This window comes from Mastigoproctus giganteus, chromosome 3 (assembly GCF_048544385.1).
Source record: "Mastigoproctus giganteus isolate SK-2022 chromosome 3, ASM4854438v1, whole genome shotgun sequence".
In the NCBI taxonomy this organism is placed as follows: Eukaryota; Metazoa; Arthropoda; class Arachnida; order Uropygi; family Thelyphonidae; genus Mastigoproctus; species Mastigoproctus giganteus.
The window spans coordinates 25,442,224-25,460,925 of NC_143577.1; the positions used below are offsets into that span (position 1 = coordinate 25,442,224).

The following is an 18,702-nucleotide window of genomic DNA, read 5'->3' on the forward strand; positions in this document are numbered from 1 at the left end:
TAGTATGCAAGAAAGCAAGCTTATAAAGCATCAGCAAAAAAAAAAAACCTCCCACATCACTTGATCAACCCTTCCAATAATTTATTTGTCTTGTTCTTCCATGAATTACTCAAACTGCCAACCTCCACATCAGATGGAAGTTTGCTCCAACAGTCAACCGCCTGCTGGCTGAAGGCAAACCTACTTGAATCTATCCTGCAACTTTCCATCCTCAGTTTGAATTTATGTCCCTTCAAGTATGTATCTGAGCAAGAGTAAGAATGCCTCAGCACTGAGGCATTGCTTAATCCATTTAAAGCCTTAAAAACATCAATCACATCAGCTCCCAGTTATACCTAGTCTCAAGACACTGAAATTTGCAGAACTGAAGCCTGCCTTGGTAAGACCACCTTTTCATTCCCCTCACTATTCTCACAACCACTCACTATTCTAGTTTAGATCTTGTTGCAGAAGCTTACCCTTATTACTGTCATTAACCACCTTGCAAACCTTTGTATCATCTGCAGACTTACACATTAATCATCAATAAATATAGAAACAATGGGCTCACCACTGAATCCTGGGTACTCCACTAATAACATTAGTCCATGAAGACCAGTATCCATTGATAACCACTATCTGTTTTCTCCCACTCAACCATCCCTTTATCCATAACAAAAACTTTCCTTTAATGCCACCTCCAATTTGTACAGCAGTCTTTTATGTGCAAAGTATCAAAAGCTCTCCTGAAATCCAAGTATGTGATATCAATTTTTTTTTTTTTTTTTTTTTTATCTACTTCCACAAATCCATGCTGTGACTGCAGTATAAGTCATTTCTGCCTAGATGATCCTGCATTACTTTTTTTAGCCAGAGATTCCAGTATTCTCCCTGGAACAAGTTACAGTAACAGGTCTGTAATTACTCATGTCATCTCCCTTTGTGAACTGAGAATAACGTTTTCATATCTCCAGTCCATAAGGACCTCACTTGAATTCAAAGATGCTGTCATAATTATGGCTAATAGTTTGCTTGTCTCCTTTATATAATTAAATAGATTGAATCCACCCCAAGCAAGCAAATTTTTTTTTTTTTATAATGTTTAGCTTCAACAATTCCTCTTCCACTTATCTCTCAGTTATCACAAAATCATTTACCTCCCTGTTAGATGCTGATGAACTTCTGGAATTCCCCTCAATAAAGAACTCTTCATGCATAAATGGAGATGCAACTGGTGCCTCTGTAGCCAGGTGGGCAGGAGCAGCAGTGCATAGCACATGCTTCTTGATTAGACCGGGGTTTGAGCCGTGACCACCAAATAGGGAGGATGCGGAAAGGTCAGGAAATGACCACTGCATATTCCCGCAGTAATATGGCCTTAGTTGCTAATGCTCCTAAAAAACCAAATAACAACAACATAAATGGAGATGCAAAATAGATATTCAGTTTGTCAGCAAGCTGAGCAGGATCAACAGCTGAACCATCATCATCAAGTGGACCAATGTAATTTAACCCCTTCCTTCTATTGTTAACAGAAGAAAGGAAGTCTTTGCTGCATTTTCTTGGCATTCTTTGCCAGAGACTTCTCATAATCTGCCTTAGCTTGCCTAATCTCCTTTGTGACTTGATTACAGACTAGTTTATTACCTACCATAGACTTGTGTAGTACCAGAAAATTTATATGCATCCCACATTCATTTCTTTTCAGCCACAAGTCTCATTAGTTTATATGCATCCATTTAGGTCTACACCTAGAATGGGATTTCTTGGTTGGTATGAAAAGCCTAGTAGTTCTTACGATTGTGTCCCTGAATGCTTCCCATTTAGCATTTGCTGTAGCTGTCAACATCAGATGTATTCCCACTGTACAGAATTTAAAAATTGTCTGAGACCACTGCAGCCACCCTTACGGAAGCAAAATCCTTTCCCTTTACCCTTGACAGTAGTTATGTCATTTAGACCATATTGCACTGAATGAATCATACAGGAGATTCAGTTTGAAGTATCACTCTATCCTCTACATTCAACAGATAGTTTGTGGTGATTATTGCTTTTTTCTGGTAACTAAAAGATCTACTAAGAGGATCTCACTTTCTATGAGATGAAGAGTTCAAGATGGAAGTGCACAAATAGCTTCAACACCAATTGCAAAACTTCTTAAAGGAATCAAATCTTTAGTACAGCACTAGAAGAAGTGTGATCAGGATATACTGTCAACTGATAAGCATAATTTTCTGTTGCTTGTGAAATAACTTTTATTTAAATTTTGCAGTTTTCATTTGAGTGACCTTTGTATTTTATATTTTGATAGTTATTAGAAGGCAGACTTTACCTGCAAAGGAGTTTAATGTAAAACTGTTTTATGGTTTACCCTCCACTAGGGGCACTTTCGATGGGTATTAATTTTTGCATTCATGTGTTTTTCTTCTTTTTATGCAGGGGCAGGAATTCTGCTTGGGCAAGGATGTATTCATTGACTAGTTATTGCAATTGTAATTGTTGAGTTGAGCAGCTTGCTTCCTGGGTATATCCATTTTTAGTTGAGCAGCTTTCTTCCTAGGTATGTCCATTTTCTTTTATATGTAGTATACTACTTACATCAATAATTTATTATGCAGACCTTATTTTACCTTTGCTAAATATATTATTGCAGTCTGTAATAAACATTAAGAGACAGACCATCTCAACAGATTTGGTTTTACTGGAACGTAATCATAGGAAAATAATCAAAGCTATTAGGCATTCATACTAACTAAGAAATACTGTTCAAGGCTTAGACCTAAATAGATGTCAGATGAACTAATGAGACACATGGGAGAATAAAAATGCATGTATTGCATATCAGGTGATACAGAAAGCCTATGGATGATATAAACTAATCTCCAATCAAGTCACAAAGAAGATTAGGCAAGCCAAGACAGATTATGAGAAAACTTGGACAAAATATGCAAAGAAAAACAACAAAGATGTCTTTACATATGTAAACACTAGAAGGAAGGGGACGAATCACATTGATCCACTTAATATCTTATGGTTTAACTGTTGACAGTGGCGTAACCAGAAAATACACTTGGGGGGGGGGGGGGTTGCACATCCTGAGAAAAATTGTACGTAGGTTTTTACTAGTCCTTAAATTTCGAAATTTTACAGATATCTCCCCCCCCCGACCATTATCCCTTTAATATATATATATATTTTTTGTACATGTCTTTTTATTTAGCTTTAAAAACAAATTGAACATAAATAAATAAAATAAATGTCTTCACAAACTTTAAGTCAAGGATCTACAATAAAAAATAAATAAATAAACATTTTTACTCTTCACGAAAATAGGCAAAACCAACATAAAACTATACATTTGTATTTGAACACAAAAAAAAAAAAAAAAAAAAAAATAAGCCTTTTATACTCAACAAAATACTAAGTGCGTGTTAGAAAAGTAAACTAGTTATATATTTATATTCAAACGCTTTTTTCCTCTCCAAGAAGATCTGATTTCTTTGGGATTAATGATTACATCATAGTATATATTCAAAAGAACTAATCCCTCCAGCCTTTCCTCCCCCATATGGTTTCTTAAATAACTTTTTAAATGATTTAAGTTTGAATTAGATCTTTCAACTGTTGCAGTGGATACAGGTAAAGTGGCAGATATTTTCAGTACCTGATATATATCTTTATTACATATTGCTAAGGATTCTTTGGCAGTCACAGTATTTCTTAGTTTTTCAGCACATTCCTTCTGCTAGAGGTTATATTCAGAAATTAACATATTTTCATTAACAAAGTTATTGCTATTTAAAAGGTCATCTGCGTAAAACAAAAATAGTTTTTGTAAATTTTGAATATAGATATCTTCAATAACATTACTTTTTGGAAGGAGACACATAAAAAAAGATAAAACATCTTGATGTGTTAAAAAACGAGACTATCTGATTTAAGAAATTATCTAAAAACGGCACAAAAGTCGAAATCCGATTCAAGGCCTTGAATGGGTTGAGCACGCTGAATTCTGATGGGATCCTTCCACTTGTTCAAATTACGAACCTAAGGGGGCATAAATTCAAATTAAGAAAGGACGGATGTAGAATAGATGTGCAGAAATTTGCCTTTAGCCAGCGGGTAGTTAATTGCTGGAACAAGCTTCCATCTGTTGTTGTGGAAATTGATAGGTTGAATAAATTTAAGGAGGAACTGGACAGGCATTTGGAGGGAATGATGCGATTTTTTTTTGGCTGATGCTGCATAAGCTCATACACTTGCTTTCTTGCATCACATGCGGCTACTACTACTGTCCTCCGCATTATCGCATGGTATATTACAGCAGTTGGTGTGATGACCTGTAATTCGTCGTACCTTCAAACTTATTTGGTAATTTTTACATAAACCTTGAACTCCTAAAAAAAGATGATGAAATTGTTTGTCAGCATCTGATCTCATTTCTTGTAGTACTATTTTTAACAAATTAACCTGATCATTTGCTTTCTTTGATCGATATTAATAGTTTGTAAGTATTTACTCAAGCCTGAATACTTTTTTAATAATATACAGGTAGTTTGTTGTTTGTTGTTATTTGGTTTTTAGGAGCATTAGCAACTAAGGCCATATTGCTCCGGGGATATGCGGTGGTCATTCCCTGACCTTTCCACATCCTCCGTATTTGGTGGTCACGGACTCGAACCCCGGTCTAATCAAGAAGCGTGTGCTATGCACTGTTGCTCCTGCCCACCTGGCTACGGAGGTGCCATACAAGTAGTTCCCAACTTTGAGTTAATTTGTTCCTAGCGCGCGCTCATAAAGCAGGAATTTATTCCCATAGACATAATGTTAAAAACAAGTGTTACATTATCAACAATGAAATTAGTTAGCTAATAGTTTGTGTTTAAATAATGATTGATTTATCCATCATTGTTTAAACACAATGATGCCTGTAAAATCAAGCAAATTATAATTTAAAGAAATTATGACTTAACAAAATGTTAAAGAATGTTTATTCTTCATTATCGACTAAATGCACACTCATTGATCACTCATTGTTGGGTCGGCACTCGTTAGTAGTTTGTTGAACGAGGAGTCTTCTTCAGAAATGCTTCAAGGGGCATTTGTTTCCAAGGTAATCCTCTTCTCTTTTCTTTATAAATTTCATGATAGCATGCATAAGCATTTTTTAACAGCATGCACAAATCACAACTAACTAACAAGATACGCGTAAGTCAGATTGCAACTAACACAATTCATGGGGAGTAACAAGTTTACAAAGCTTTAAAAAAAAGAATGAAGAGAAGATTCTGAAAATTTATTTGTGCTTTTTATATGATTGAAGATTGCAGTGAAGGGGAAACACATTTCACCCTAATAACGTAAAAACCCACAATTCCAGCTATCGGTATTTTCACAGATGCAATAAGATAGAGTTTACTACCCATTTATAATTGCTTGCACTAACAGAAAAGCCCAATAAACTGGAAAGTGCAAATTGTTTTTATTGTTGTATGGTGGTGACTTCCAGAAATGTGCTATAGAAAAAAAATCTCAAAGCCATTCAAAATTGGTTCTTATAACATATGATAATGATGAAAGTGTAGTGCGTTCGATTTGAATTCTTAACTAATACAATTTACATTATAAAATGACCTTTTAGAGAGATAAATAGCTTACTTATACAGCAAAAATTAACTTCTGAAGGCTTGGAATGAATAACTAAAGAACAATGTTATTGGGTTCACGATACGATGGAATGGATCTCTGGAACAGATTAATATCATAAAGCGGGGTGCACTATATTGTATACCTATGCACGTGGTTTGAAATGTGGGATTTATGAAAGTTTAACATTCGTTTTTTTGCAATTAATCTTCATATTTTCAGTTTTGTTGATACCTTATAAAAAAAAAAAAAGTTGTAAACCCGGGAACTCGTAAAGCGGGAACTGCCTGTATAAAGCAACCAAAAAATTACCGTTCTGGATGGAATTGAGAAGTAATTGTGCATTTGTTGCTGTATCTTTATCTTCCCATGAGCTTATTACTGTTAATGCTGCAAACTTAGGTTCTAACAATTCAATGAATATAATTACAGATTTTGCCTGTCCACCCGTCTAGTGGGGCACATTTTTTTTTTTAGATGCTTTTTCTTGGAATTCTGACAATTCTTCTACCTCTTCTTCTAATACTAACTGCCTCTTTGGATACTGAAAGAATGCATAAACTTTTTGAATGATTCCCATGCAGTTTCGGATATCTTGCAAATCACATGAATCCGAAATTGCTAAATTTAAGCAATGAGATACACAGTGCACATAAAGTTCTTTTGGGTTTAATTCTTGTGTATGAGCCTGAACGCCATTTATTCTGCAGCTCATTGCCCCAGTGCCATCATATGCTTGTCTGCAGATATTTTTTATATCTAGCCCAAAATTTAAGTTAATTATTTCTTTCACTATATTTTCACCAATTGCAGAATTTAGAGGGGCAAATGAAAGAAAATTTTTCCATATTTGAAAATTTGTTTCATCTACGTATCTCACACAAAGCAACATTTGTAGAATTGTTGAAATGTCTGTAGTTTCGTCAGCTAACACAGAAAAATATTTAGCTTTCTTCACTTTGTTCACAATCTGTTTCTGAAGGCGCCTCCGTAGCCAGGTGGGCAGGAGCAGCAGTGCGTAGCACACGCTTCTTGATTAGACCAGGGTTCAAGCCCATGCCCACCAAATACGGAGGATACGGAAAGTTCAGGGAATGGCCACCACATATCCCCAGAGCAATATGGCCTTAGTTGCTAATGCTCCTAAAAACCAAATAACAAACAAACAGTTTCTGAATTATAGAACCACAACATTCAATTATTTCATTCTGGATGCCTGCACTAGTGTATAATGAATTTTTACTGGCAGTTCTTAAATGATTTTCTAAAACAGTGTCCCCAGCGTCAACTCAGGAGTGTAGTAATACTTGGTTGCGGCATGGGTTCATTAAGAGATCTTGTCTGACCAATTTGATTGGATACTGGTTACAATCTAGTTGGATTTCAGGAAAGTTTTCATACTGTTGCACATAAAAAAAAACTGCTGTATAAATTGCAGCAGTGTGGCATTGAGGGAAAATTAGTGCTATGGATAAAGGCATGAGAGAGAGAGAGAGAGAGAGGTTATTAATGGATACTACTCTTTGTCGGCTAATACTATTAGTTGAATCCCACAGGGCCCATTATTTTCTATATTTATTAATGATATTGATAATGTTTAAGTTGCCAGGGTGGTAAATGACAGTATGCAACTGCAACGGGATCTAGAAAAATTAGGCAGATGGGCTGAGAAATGGCAATTGAAGTTTAACATTGACAAATGCAAGGTACTGCATATGGGTAGCAGTAATTCCAGAGTGACACACCATGTGATTCTACACTCAGGGTAGTGGAAAATTAAAAGCACCTGAGGGTAATTGTGCATCAGTGTCTCTAATCAGTGCAAACCGGCTGCCAGGACAGCTCATGGGGTTTGTCAATGATATACAGGAATTTTTCTAGCAGGGGCAAGGAGGTCATTATTCCATTGTATAAGGCAATGGTCAGGTCACATCTTGAGTACTGCATACATGTCTGCAGGCCTCATCTTAGCAAGGATCTACAGCTGCTGGAATGGGTACAGAGAAGGGAAAATGAGATTGGTGAGGGGAACAAAGCGGTATTAATACCAAGAAAGGCTTCAGTTCTGCAAATTGCAGTGTCTGGGGATTAAGCATGTTCAAGGTGATCTGATTGAGTTGTTTGAGGCTTTGAATGGCTTGAGCAAAGCCAGTGCTGATGGGATTCCTCCTCTTGCTCAGACTGTGCACATGTGGTGCATAAATTCAAATTGAGGAGGGATGGTTGCCAATACATGTGCAGAAGTTGACTTTTAGCCAGCAGGTGGTTGATTGCTAGAACTTCCATCTGTTGTTATAGAAATGGATAGGTTGAATAAATTCAAGAAAGGACTAAGCAAATTATTGAAGGGGCTGGATAGGTGAAATGTGTTTTTTTTTTTTGGCTGGTGTGTGTAAACTTGCTTTCTTGCATTATTTGCCACTACTACCATATCAGGAACTAATCCTAATTTGCATCAGCAACCAAGACTAAGATGATTCATGGAGAATCTGTGTGCTGATTAGGGTTCAGGTAGACAGAAGGCAGAGTATTAGACTTTTCCCACTTCTTAAAGGAGAAGTCACATGCTGGTATACGAACATTCCAGAGTTAAAAGAATTGGTGAAAATGCAGTATTTATGCCATAACACTACAAGATCTAAATTCTGGCTGATACCTACCAGAGGTTGGTAGGAAGTCATCATACAGCCCTGGCTATTTATTAGGTTTTTAAATTAAAAGCTGTTTTTTGCAACTACCTGTGCATGTCTGAATACCTCTGGTCATATAGTGTATTAATAGGCAAACTTCATTTTTACCTTTTCAAACTTGTCGCTGGTATTTTTGAGAATTTGTAATCTGGCAGAAAGAGGTAGGCCACTTCTGCAGGCATTTAGTTTTTTCACCTACAATGTTTCTTCTGGCACCTTCATTATGCCTTTATTTCTGTTTAGCAAAGAGCTTGTACTTCTACTAAAAGAATTTACCATTTGTGAAAGATTAACTCTGTTAATTAGCAGTGCAGCAGAGAAAGTTTTAATGGGCAAGTTAATTAGCTGTTTTTATGATCAGTAGTAAGGAACATGACAGCAACCCCTGGCTTAGTGCCATGAAGGATTTGTAAGGTTAGAGTACCTGCATGTACCTAAGAACGTTACAATAAAGATCATATTATTATATCGAGTCAGAGAGAAAGTATTTTAAATGCTTATCAAAAGATGAGCTTATAAATGCCTATAAAAAAGGTTTTGTAATATGTCTTGGATTCTCAGAAATGTCATTATTTTCTAAGTTTCCTTTGTAGAAATTCTATTACTGATACATACCTGTGCAGCTTTTTTCACAATCTTCTTTGGAGCTGAATCTATTACTATTCCCATCACAACCACCATAAATAAAAGTTTCACATTCTTTTGACTCCTTGTTATAGAAATAACTAGTTATGCTTGCCCTACAAGGTCCTGTATCTGCTGGCTCAAAACATTTTCCTAATAAAAAAAAAAAGCACACATATTTTTACTGTAACTTTCTCTTGAATAGTCAAATATATGCTGCCCTATCAGGAATATTAGAGAGCATATGTAAAAGTATTTGGTTTCACCTGTAGCAAGGAGGTGACAGTGGCATTTTTCCATAGCAAACAGTGTGTGCGTGTGTGTGTGTGTGTGTCTGTGTGTGTCTGTGTGTGTGTGTGTGTCCAGAAATGTTATTAGGTTATCAGAATCATTGGTTGCTAAAGTGTTATTAGATTAGATGCATCATTCCAGATGATCCCATAGATTGTCTGTGGGATTCATGTTCAGAAAATGTACAGCATCTGCCATGCTGCACGTTTTCTGAATGTGAATTTTCTTCTGCATCAGTGCAAACTTCACACCATTCCTGAACAATTCACAACCTATGGACTAGCATTATCATTTTAGAACACTCAGTCGCCATCTGGGTACATCAATGTTATACCCATATGGAATTATGGGATGAATCCAGTCCAAAAAAAAAAAAAAAAAAATTCTTATACATCCTCTAGAACAGAGGTTCCCAACCTTTATAAGCCCACATACCAGTCAACCACATTAGTATTTTATGACGTATTGGTGTGTTAATTAATGAGTGCATAAGTCTGTTTTGAAAAGTCACATAAATAATTAGGTAGGCAAAACTAAACTATTCTACTAAAAACAGAAAAATATATTAATTACTGGTAATTAAGAAAATACAATTTATAAATGGAGGTTTTTACATTTTCACATAACACGTGGTTTAAACATTTTCCTCTTGACTTGAATTTTTCTCATTATTTCTTAAAACTATCATATTTACTACATATTAAATTATGTAGTTGATGGTTATAATAGTAATGCAGTTAAAAAAGGAATTAAGGTTATTAACAAAATTGTTAAGCAAATTTAAAATTATTTAAACGCATTAATTCAGAACAGTTAATTTTTTATTAACAAACTATAATTTTAATAACAAAAACAAAATAGTCTTAATTTTTTTTTTTTTTTACTTTCAAAATGTCGATTTATATTACAATCCACAATTACAGAAAGAAATACATATACTTTAAATAATAAATTTTCCAAATGAAGGCAAATATTTAAATTCAAAAGCCAGCAATATACGAGGATGGTTCAATAAAGAATCGCCCTCACCTACTCCCACATATCGCAGAGTCATGATATTTTGTGTGTAGCATCATACATATCTCTGTACTAAAGGTGTAAAATTTCAGCCCTGTGTCTTAATTTGTTTTTCTCTTACAAGGAGCTGAACGTGTGATGAAGTAGTATCATGGACAAAGTTGAAGCCAGAGCTGTAATCCGGTATCTGTTCTTGAAGGGAAAATCTCCTAAAGAAATCCACTAGTAGATAACTACTGTATATAAGGATGAAGCCCCATCCTGTGGCATTGTGAAGCACTGGGATAGAGACAGTTTAGGTGTGGTTGGACATCAGTAGAATCTGAGCTCATTCCAGGTCGTCCCCATTCAGCCATCGATGACAGCACGATCAGAAAAGTGGAGTAGTTAATCATGGAAGATCGCCAGATATCTGTGCGTGAATTGTCCCAGGAGGTGAAGATTAGTGTGGGCTCTGTTGAAACAGTCCTTCATGACCAACTCCATTTATGGAAATTGAGTGCAAGATGGATTCCCCGATTATGACCGGTTTCCAGAAGGCTGATCGACAAAAGAAATCACGAGTTGTTAGCCCTGTGCCAAAAAAATGAGGAAGACTTTCTCTCGTCTAATCACTCAGGATGAAAGTTGGATACACCATTTAAACCCTGGAAGTAAAAAGCAGTCCATGGAAGAGAAAAAAATGGTGCATCGTGGTTCCCCCCCCAAAGAAGGCAAGGGTCCAAGCATCAGCGGGAAAGGTCTTGCTGATAGTGTTTTGGGATTAGAAAAGCATAATAATGACTGATTAGCTGCTGAAAAGGTAGAACAGTTATAGGTGCCTATTATGCCAACTTACTCACAAAATTACGTGAGAAAATCAAAACAGGCATGCTGTCCAAAGATGTGAGAATGCTTCAAAGACAATGCCCCAGTTCATACTTCTGAAATTGCAACAACACAAGTGGCCATTTGTGGATATGAAATACTGCCCCATCCAGCCTACTCACCCGATCTTGCACCATTGGACTTCTTGTTTCCTTCCCTCAAATCATTTCTTAGAGGGATCCACTTCCCTGACGACGAGACACTCATTTCTGCAACAGAGTCATGGTTCAAAGACCAACCTCACCACTTCTACAAAAACTGTATCCGTAGCCTCATCCATCGATGGGAAAAATGTGTAAACCTGCACAGTGGCTGTGTAGAGAAGGACGTGTGCCAAGAATCAACAGGCTAGCACGTCTGCAGCTAGATCAGAGTGATTCTTTATTGAACCACCTTCATAATACATCCAAATAAAAAAAGATAAGAAAACACCAGATTTCAAAGCAAATATTTCTACTTTCCATCATTTATATTCCATAAAAAAAAAATTCATTGTTTGCTACTATATCTAACACAATGGCTGAGAATCTGTTCCAGATATCCATTCGCTTTTACTAGCGAATGGATATCTGGATTGATTAGTGTCAATTTCAGTTGAAGATCTGATTCAATATTCATCGAAGTTCTATATTTATTTTCCACTTCAGTCATCACTGAAAATCTAGCCTCACACAAGTAAGTCAAATTAAATGGCATTAAAACTTTCAGTGCCTGCTCAGAAAGTAGAGGATATTCTTGGCAAATAGATAGCCAAAATTTTGTTAAGATTGAACTCTTAAACTTTAACATTAAGCCGCCATCACTCACTAAATCTATGAATGACTCTTTTTACATCACATCTCCTCGTATCTCATTCGAGAATGTGAAAGGGTTCCTAATCCAATTCTGTGCTGTAAAATCTTCCTGGAAATATTTTTCAAAACTTGTGTGCGAAGATTTTATGTTTGTAGATGTCGTCAGTCACATTTTTGATCAGAGATAAGTTATTTTCTTGTATAAATTCGTGAAGTGAAGATAACATGCTCATATTGTTTTTTAATACCTGCTATTCTATTAGTTTTAATTTTATTCTTTGCAAACTCAGATTCAAGTTATTCAATTGGGAAAAAAATATCCACTAAATAAGCTAGTCTGTGTAACCACTCTTCATTCAAGAAATTATATTTTTTGGGATCTTCTGATTAAAGAAAATTATATACTTCGGCATGCAACTTGAAAAGACTATGAAGGACCTTTCCTTGAGAAAGCCACCTCACTTCTGCGTGGAGTAACTATTTTTTTATGAGCACTCCCCATTTCGTTGCAAAGAAATGTTAAATAATCAGGAATTAAGAGCTCGAGATTTTATAAAATTCACTGTCTTTACTGCTTCATCTAGAAGCTTTTTTTAGATGGCATATTTCTTGCAGATAAAGCTTCATGATGAATTATACAGAGCACAGATGTACATGCCAGTGCCACTGCCTTAATTTTGTAACTACACCAGCTAGCTTTCCAACCATTGCATGTGCTCCATCCTTGCAAATTAACACATTTTATCCACGTTCTGGATAAAATGTTATCCAGACGTGGATAAAATTTATCCACGTCTTATTTATCCATAAGCTGGATAAAATGTTAAACATTTTATCCAGCTTATGGATAAAATGTTAGTAAGATATTAATATTTAAAAAGTTAACTCTCCCAGAGGGAAATTGCAGGCGGTTTCATTCACAGCCTGAGTGCCAGTAGCTTGCTCCTCGAGTACTGGTACCGGTTCACATACCGGAGATTGGGAACCTCTTCTCTAGAATAATGACAGAATTCATGCCATACCGCAAAAACTGCAGTCTGCACAGTGGAATTCAGGATCCACTGCTTTCTGCAGCTTCCTCCACACTCTCCGTGCTAATCAATATGATGGCAAGTCTGCACAGCTGTATAGCATTTCTATTGTAGAATGCCATACAGTTGTGCAGACCCACCAGTTTGAGTTTCCTGCATAGCATACTGGTGGAAATGGGTTCTTGATATCTGACATTGAAATTTTTGTTAATAGTGAGCAATTTGCCTTCCAGTTTTTTCATACATGATTTTCCAGTTTTTTCATCTAGGATCCCAGTTGCAGAGTGTCTAGTTTTGGCCAGACTTTCTTCTCATTACTGTTTTCTTTTTTCCTCACAGTCAGACACTGATTGAAGATCCTTTACTGTCTACTTTGATACCTGGGTGAACTCTGCTACTAGCTATAACTATGCTCTTGCAGTATAAGAAAATATGATCGTGCTTATTGTGGGATCACTGATAATGCCCACCTTTCCCATGGTATCCCTTTAATGATTCCATTGAGGCACTTCATGTCTTCGCATAGTCTCTGACATCATGTAACTTGGCCAGTCATAGGCTATTTCATTTGTGTCTGATGGGAGTTGTGCAGATATTAGAACATTGGATACTCTTATTAATTGCTGGGCAGCATATACAAATGCAATAGATGGCAGTATTTTAGTGATGCACCTTTTAAAACCTCTAGGTTATAAAACCTAGAGGTTTTATAACCTTGCTGGCTTAGAAATTGAATTATTCTTAAGTTACTTGTTAACCAAGAGGGAAAACATTCTGGATTTTAGCATATATTGAATGTATTTCTATGCCAAGCAATTCTATTAATTCTAGATGTTTTAATCAGCAAGGCATAGCACAATGCCATTAACTCAAAAATATTTTTGTCTAAATATTAAAGTAAAAACGTAAGAATAATTGGTTCTATATCCTTACTAGATTTGCTTTACTTCTGGTCTCCCTCCAACCTTACACATTTGTAAACATACCCAACCCTCCCAAAGGTTTTGTACCAAGGTCTCATCCATGCCTTTAATATTGTTTGTTTGTTTGGGGATTTTTTTTTAAGTGCATCGGCCTCTATGGCCATAGTGTACCAGCCTTTAATATGCACTCACTCTTATACACATTCTTGCCAAGTCTAACTCACAGCAAAGATCAGTATATACTGAACCACCACTGCTTGGAGGATAACCCTTGTCTTCATAATCTTCCAAAGACTAAAACTGAGTTCTTCCCTAAAACAGTGTTAAATTTGATAACCATACCTCAGTGACACTGTCTTGGACTTAAAATACAGTGACTCAATTATTAACTCTATGCTTGTTGCTTGCATCATAGTCAGTTGACAGAGATTGATGTCATTTAGTTTTTGATACGAATTTTTCCATGTAATTTTAATTGGCCATATAGACCTCTCTCTGGTTTCTGTTCAGAGGTAGTATATCTGTTTGTAAAATTTATGCAAATAAACAGTTTAAATTTGCTAACAGCAAAATTCTGGAAGCTAAGCAGCTTCCAGGATGTTTAAAGCATAAAAATAAAACTGCATTCTCACTAAGTGGTTTTTCCTCCTATCCCAACTTGCCAAATCACTTTCTCAAGCAGTCAGTGTCATCTGTCTTGTGTGTTTTAAAAGTAACTACTGGTAAAAAGAAAGGATTGTAAAAAGAGAATGAATAACTCAATTACACACACACAACACACACACAAACACAAAAAACCATACCAATAGTTTTTTCACATGCCCGCTGAATGCAGCCATCAATTTCTGTATAACATGGAGGACACGTCAAAGCACAATTTACAGTCACTTCACAGGTTGGCTGGATATGCACTGGTTCCTCTAGTAAAATAAAATGATGAATCAAAATATGCTGAATATATTAAAAACAATAATAAAAATTCACTAATGAAAATTATAAAATTCTGATTTGTTAAAAGAGACTTTGTTGCATGCAAATTGGTTTAATAATTGATACTAGTGCTTACAAATTTAGACTATAAACATTTTGAACAAATATGAATACAATTTTTGCTTTCCATTGCTCATGTGGCATCTGACAGACAATTGCTACTTTTAAATTTCACTGTCTTTACTGCTTCATCTAGAAGCTTTTTTAGATTAAATGGCATATTTCTTGCAGCTTAAGCTTCATGATGAATTATACTGAACACAGACTTACATGCCAGTGCCACTGTCTTAATTTTGTAACTACATAAATTCTGAATTAATGAAATTAAGTGGAATTCTTAAATGCTATTGTGACCAGAGATGAATCCCAGATTTGGCAGTATAGTCTGGAAAACAAGTAATCTCCACATCGCCACTTCAAAAAAAAATTTAAAGTGCATCAGCCAAAAACATGATTTTGATTGCTTTTGGGACTTGATATAACATACAAGAATTTCAATAAAACTGAACATAATGAATTCATTCTGGTAGGTGGAGACATTGAACAAACTAAAAAGAAAAGAGAGAATGAAATGAGTAAGGCCTAGCAATACAACAATGTTGCTGCACTACAATGTGTGACCTCACTGCAGCCATGCAGTATTGTCAAGAATTTGGAATTTCATCACCAGGATTTAAGATTGTTCCCTATAATACTAGATTTTTCCCTGAGCAACTTTTTTTTGTTCCTAAAGCTTAAAGAAAAGCTCCAAGGCGACAGATATGGCTCTAATGAAGAAGTTACAGCATCCATAAAGAGATGGTAAGTGATCAGTTTGAAAGAATTTTACTTGAATGGCATATAAAACTTGTTAAGTCCTTGGCAAAATGTATTGTTAGGTGGGGCATATGCAGAAAAATTATACATCAAATTAAAGACAACTTCAGCCTATCCTTGCATATACATTAAAGTTGTCTTTTCAGAAAGGATCTGGATTGTATAATATGAAGTGCAGCAATAAAGTTCCCAGACTGGTGCTGTTATGGTTATGTTTAATGAGTTCAAAAATAAATGAAAGTGGTACGTTGTAGTTCAACCTTCCTCCAACAGATGGTGGTATAGACTGTCCAGTGTGCTGACAGTCTGCAAGTAAGAACCAACTTTGTTAGTAGCATTAACATTCCGTGTCACAATTTTACAATGGACAATAAATGAATATCAAATTTTGCTTTAATCTGAAAAAAAAAAAAAAAAAACTTAAAAACTTTGTAGCGATGAAACATTAAGTTGTACCAGTGTATTTCAATAGTATAAATGGTTCAAAGGTGGATGTGAGGATGTTTGCAGTGACCCTAGAAGTGGACTTCCATCAACCTCTCAAAATGAGGAGAGAGTTGCAAAAGTTCAGGAAAGAGTGGCAAAAGATTATAATCTTGACCCTCAGAATGATAACTGATGAGTTTATTATGAATAAGGAGATGATTCATTAAATTCTACATGAAGATTTAGGGAAAAGGAAGGTCTGTGCAAACTTTTTGCAGCATAACCTCACAGATGAGCAGAAGCAACAAAGAGTGTCATCATGTGAAGAATTAATCCAGACTTGCCAAGGCAATCCTAATTTCTCCTTGACTGTACTGTCACTGAAGGAAGAGTGCTGGGTGTCAGTACAACTCAGAAATGAAGTAGAGTATGCAGCTGAGTTCAGAATCATCACCAAGGCCCAAAAGTTTTGTTTACAGAAGTCCAGGATCAAAATGATGCTCACCATGTTTTTTGACAAAAAGGGTGTAATTCACAAGGAATTTGTACCTGAAGGGGGGGGGGGGAGAGAGAGAGAGAGAGAGAGAGAGAGAGAGAGAGAGAGAGAGAGAGAGAGAGAGAGAGAGAGAGAGAAGAAAATCAATGCTGTGTTCTATGTAAAGGTGCATCTAAGACTACTAAAGTGCATTTCCTGGGAGAGGCTGCAATTTCAAGAGAAAGGCAGCTGGTTCTTGTTACACAACAGTGCTCCTGCTCATTCTGCACTCATTATTAAGACATTACTGATGAAACATTGTATTGTACCGAACAGCCATTCACCATACTCCTGATCTAGCACCAATGGACTTTTTCCCAAGGTGAAAAGTGACCTCAAAGGAAAGAAATTTCAAGATGTTGGGGACAAAGAAAATCACAACTGCTGAACCAAACATCATCTCTTTTGACTCATTCGCTGATGCTTTTAAACTTTTAGAATAGTGTGATAAGTGCATTCAATCAGATGGGGATTACTTTGAATAAAAATAAAACTGCTTGAGCTCTTTCACTTTGTTTTCTTTTTATTGCACCAGGTTGGGAACTTTAACTTTACCGGCAACACCTCATAGATGTCAAATATCATGTTATACTTCTATAAGTTTAGTTCAACACTTTGATGATAATAATAATACTACATTATTAGCATTTTTCTAAAATGTTTTCTTCAAACTTAATGATGTAAATCTGTTTGGGAACATTCTGAACAAAATTCTTCTCTTAGAAATTAAACAGAGAAGTTCATGTTTTGCGAATACATTTTTCATCTACAGATTAGAACATTTAAGCAGTGATTGTAATCTATAATGCAGAACTCTAATATTAATCTTATACAAAAAGAATTTTCCATCATAAAGGCACAAACTATGGCTATTTGAAAATCACAGAAAAATCATTATATATTCTGAATATTTGTTATATACTGACATAAAATACCAATAAAATTTCAAATAAATGAACTGAGTAATAAATTTACAATGGTAATGCATTTTGGATTTATTAATAATATATTAATAAATTCATGCATTCATAATCATAGTAATAAATATAACCATAAATTCAAAACCATTAAATCTCTCGCAGAATTTAATACTTAAATCTCTCCTCTTTAATTGAAGCACTCTGACCAGAAACTAGGCGAATACACAAGAGAAGGAATTACTTACCTACACATTTTTTCTGACATTCCTCAATTGTCATAAAATTATTGGCATTTCCATTGCAACTTCCATATACAAACTGTTCACAACTGAATATTACTGGATTGTAATAGAATCTCTCAACGTATGATGCACATGTTCCCATATCTGCAGAGTAGGTGCATACTTGAGGAACTAAAAAGCAAATATGTTGATAAATTAAAATTTATCTCAAAACTGAGCAATAAGTAAACAATAAATGAAAAGCATAATATAGAATTTTACATGAAAATTGGTTACAAAATAAATCAAGTGAACTGACTCCTGATACAATTTCTTTCTTGCTGTTCATGCAAAATGAATGGGCATTAATGATACATATCTAAAATTAAAAAACACTTCTATTTTTGATATGTGGAAAACACTGAGGAATACTAAAATTGACATTTTTGTCATTCTGGTAGATAATTTTTTATTTAAAAAAAAAAAAAGGCATCCATAGCACTTAGAGTTTTAATACTACTTTTGAAGTATCAGGAAATCCACATTTCCTCTTCATCATTTTTCTAATATAACAAGTAAAACAATATCTTTAAAGAAAAGTCAATGATCATTAACCATTACACTCACCACTACTAACCATTCTCAGCCATTCACCAGCAGCAACTTAAGTATATATCTGCGGACTGAGGTGAGTATTCAAGCTAACCAAGTAATGAAGTTAGGGGGAACCTGTACAGACCTGCCTTTCTGTTAAAGTGCAGATGGAGATCTGCTGCCGCCGCCTTCTGTATGATAACTGCATGTTCAACTAGGTGTACACAAATACATTGTCAAGTGACTAGGGCTCAACTATGAATTTATTATGCAAATTTATTATAATATGCAAAACTGTTTCAAGGTGCAGGGACACCTTGAAACAGTTTTGCAGGGAC

General features: G+C 35.4%; 1 protein-coding gene across 1 annotated transcript in view; it reads right to left on the reverse strand.

Moving 5' to 3' along the window:
* LOC150087815 (uncharacterized) overlaps positions 1-18,702 on the reverse strand; it is a 74,210-nt gene that overhangs the window by 4,603 nt on the left and 50,905 nt on the right. Inside the window, exons 7-9 of the mRNA XM_090370440.1 lie at positions 17,795-17,962; positions 14,666-14,782; positions 8,931-9,092 (exon numbers count right to left, since the gene is read on the reverse strand). Coding sequence (XP_090226566.1) covers positions 8,931-9,092; positions 14,666-14,782; positions 17,795-17,962 — 447 coding nt within the window. The remainder of the gene's footprint in view (positions 1-8,930; positions 9,093-14,665; positions 14,783-17,794; positions 17,963-18,702) is intronic.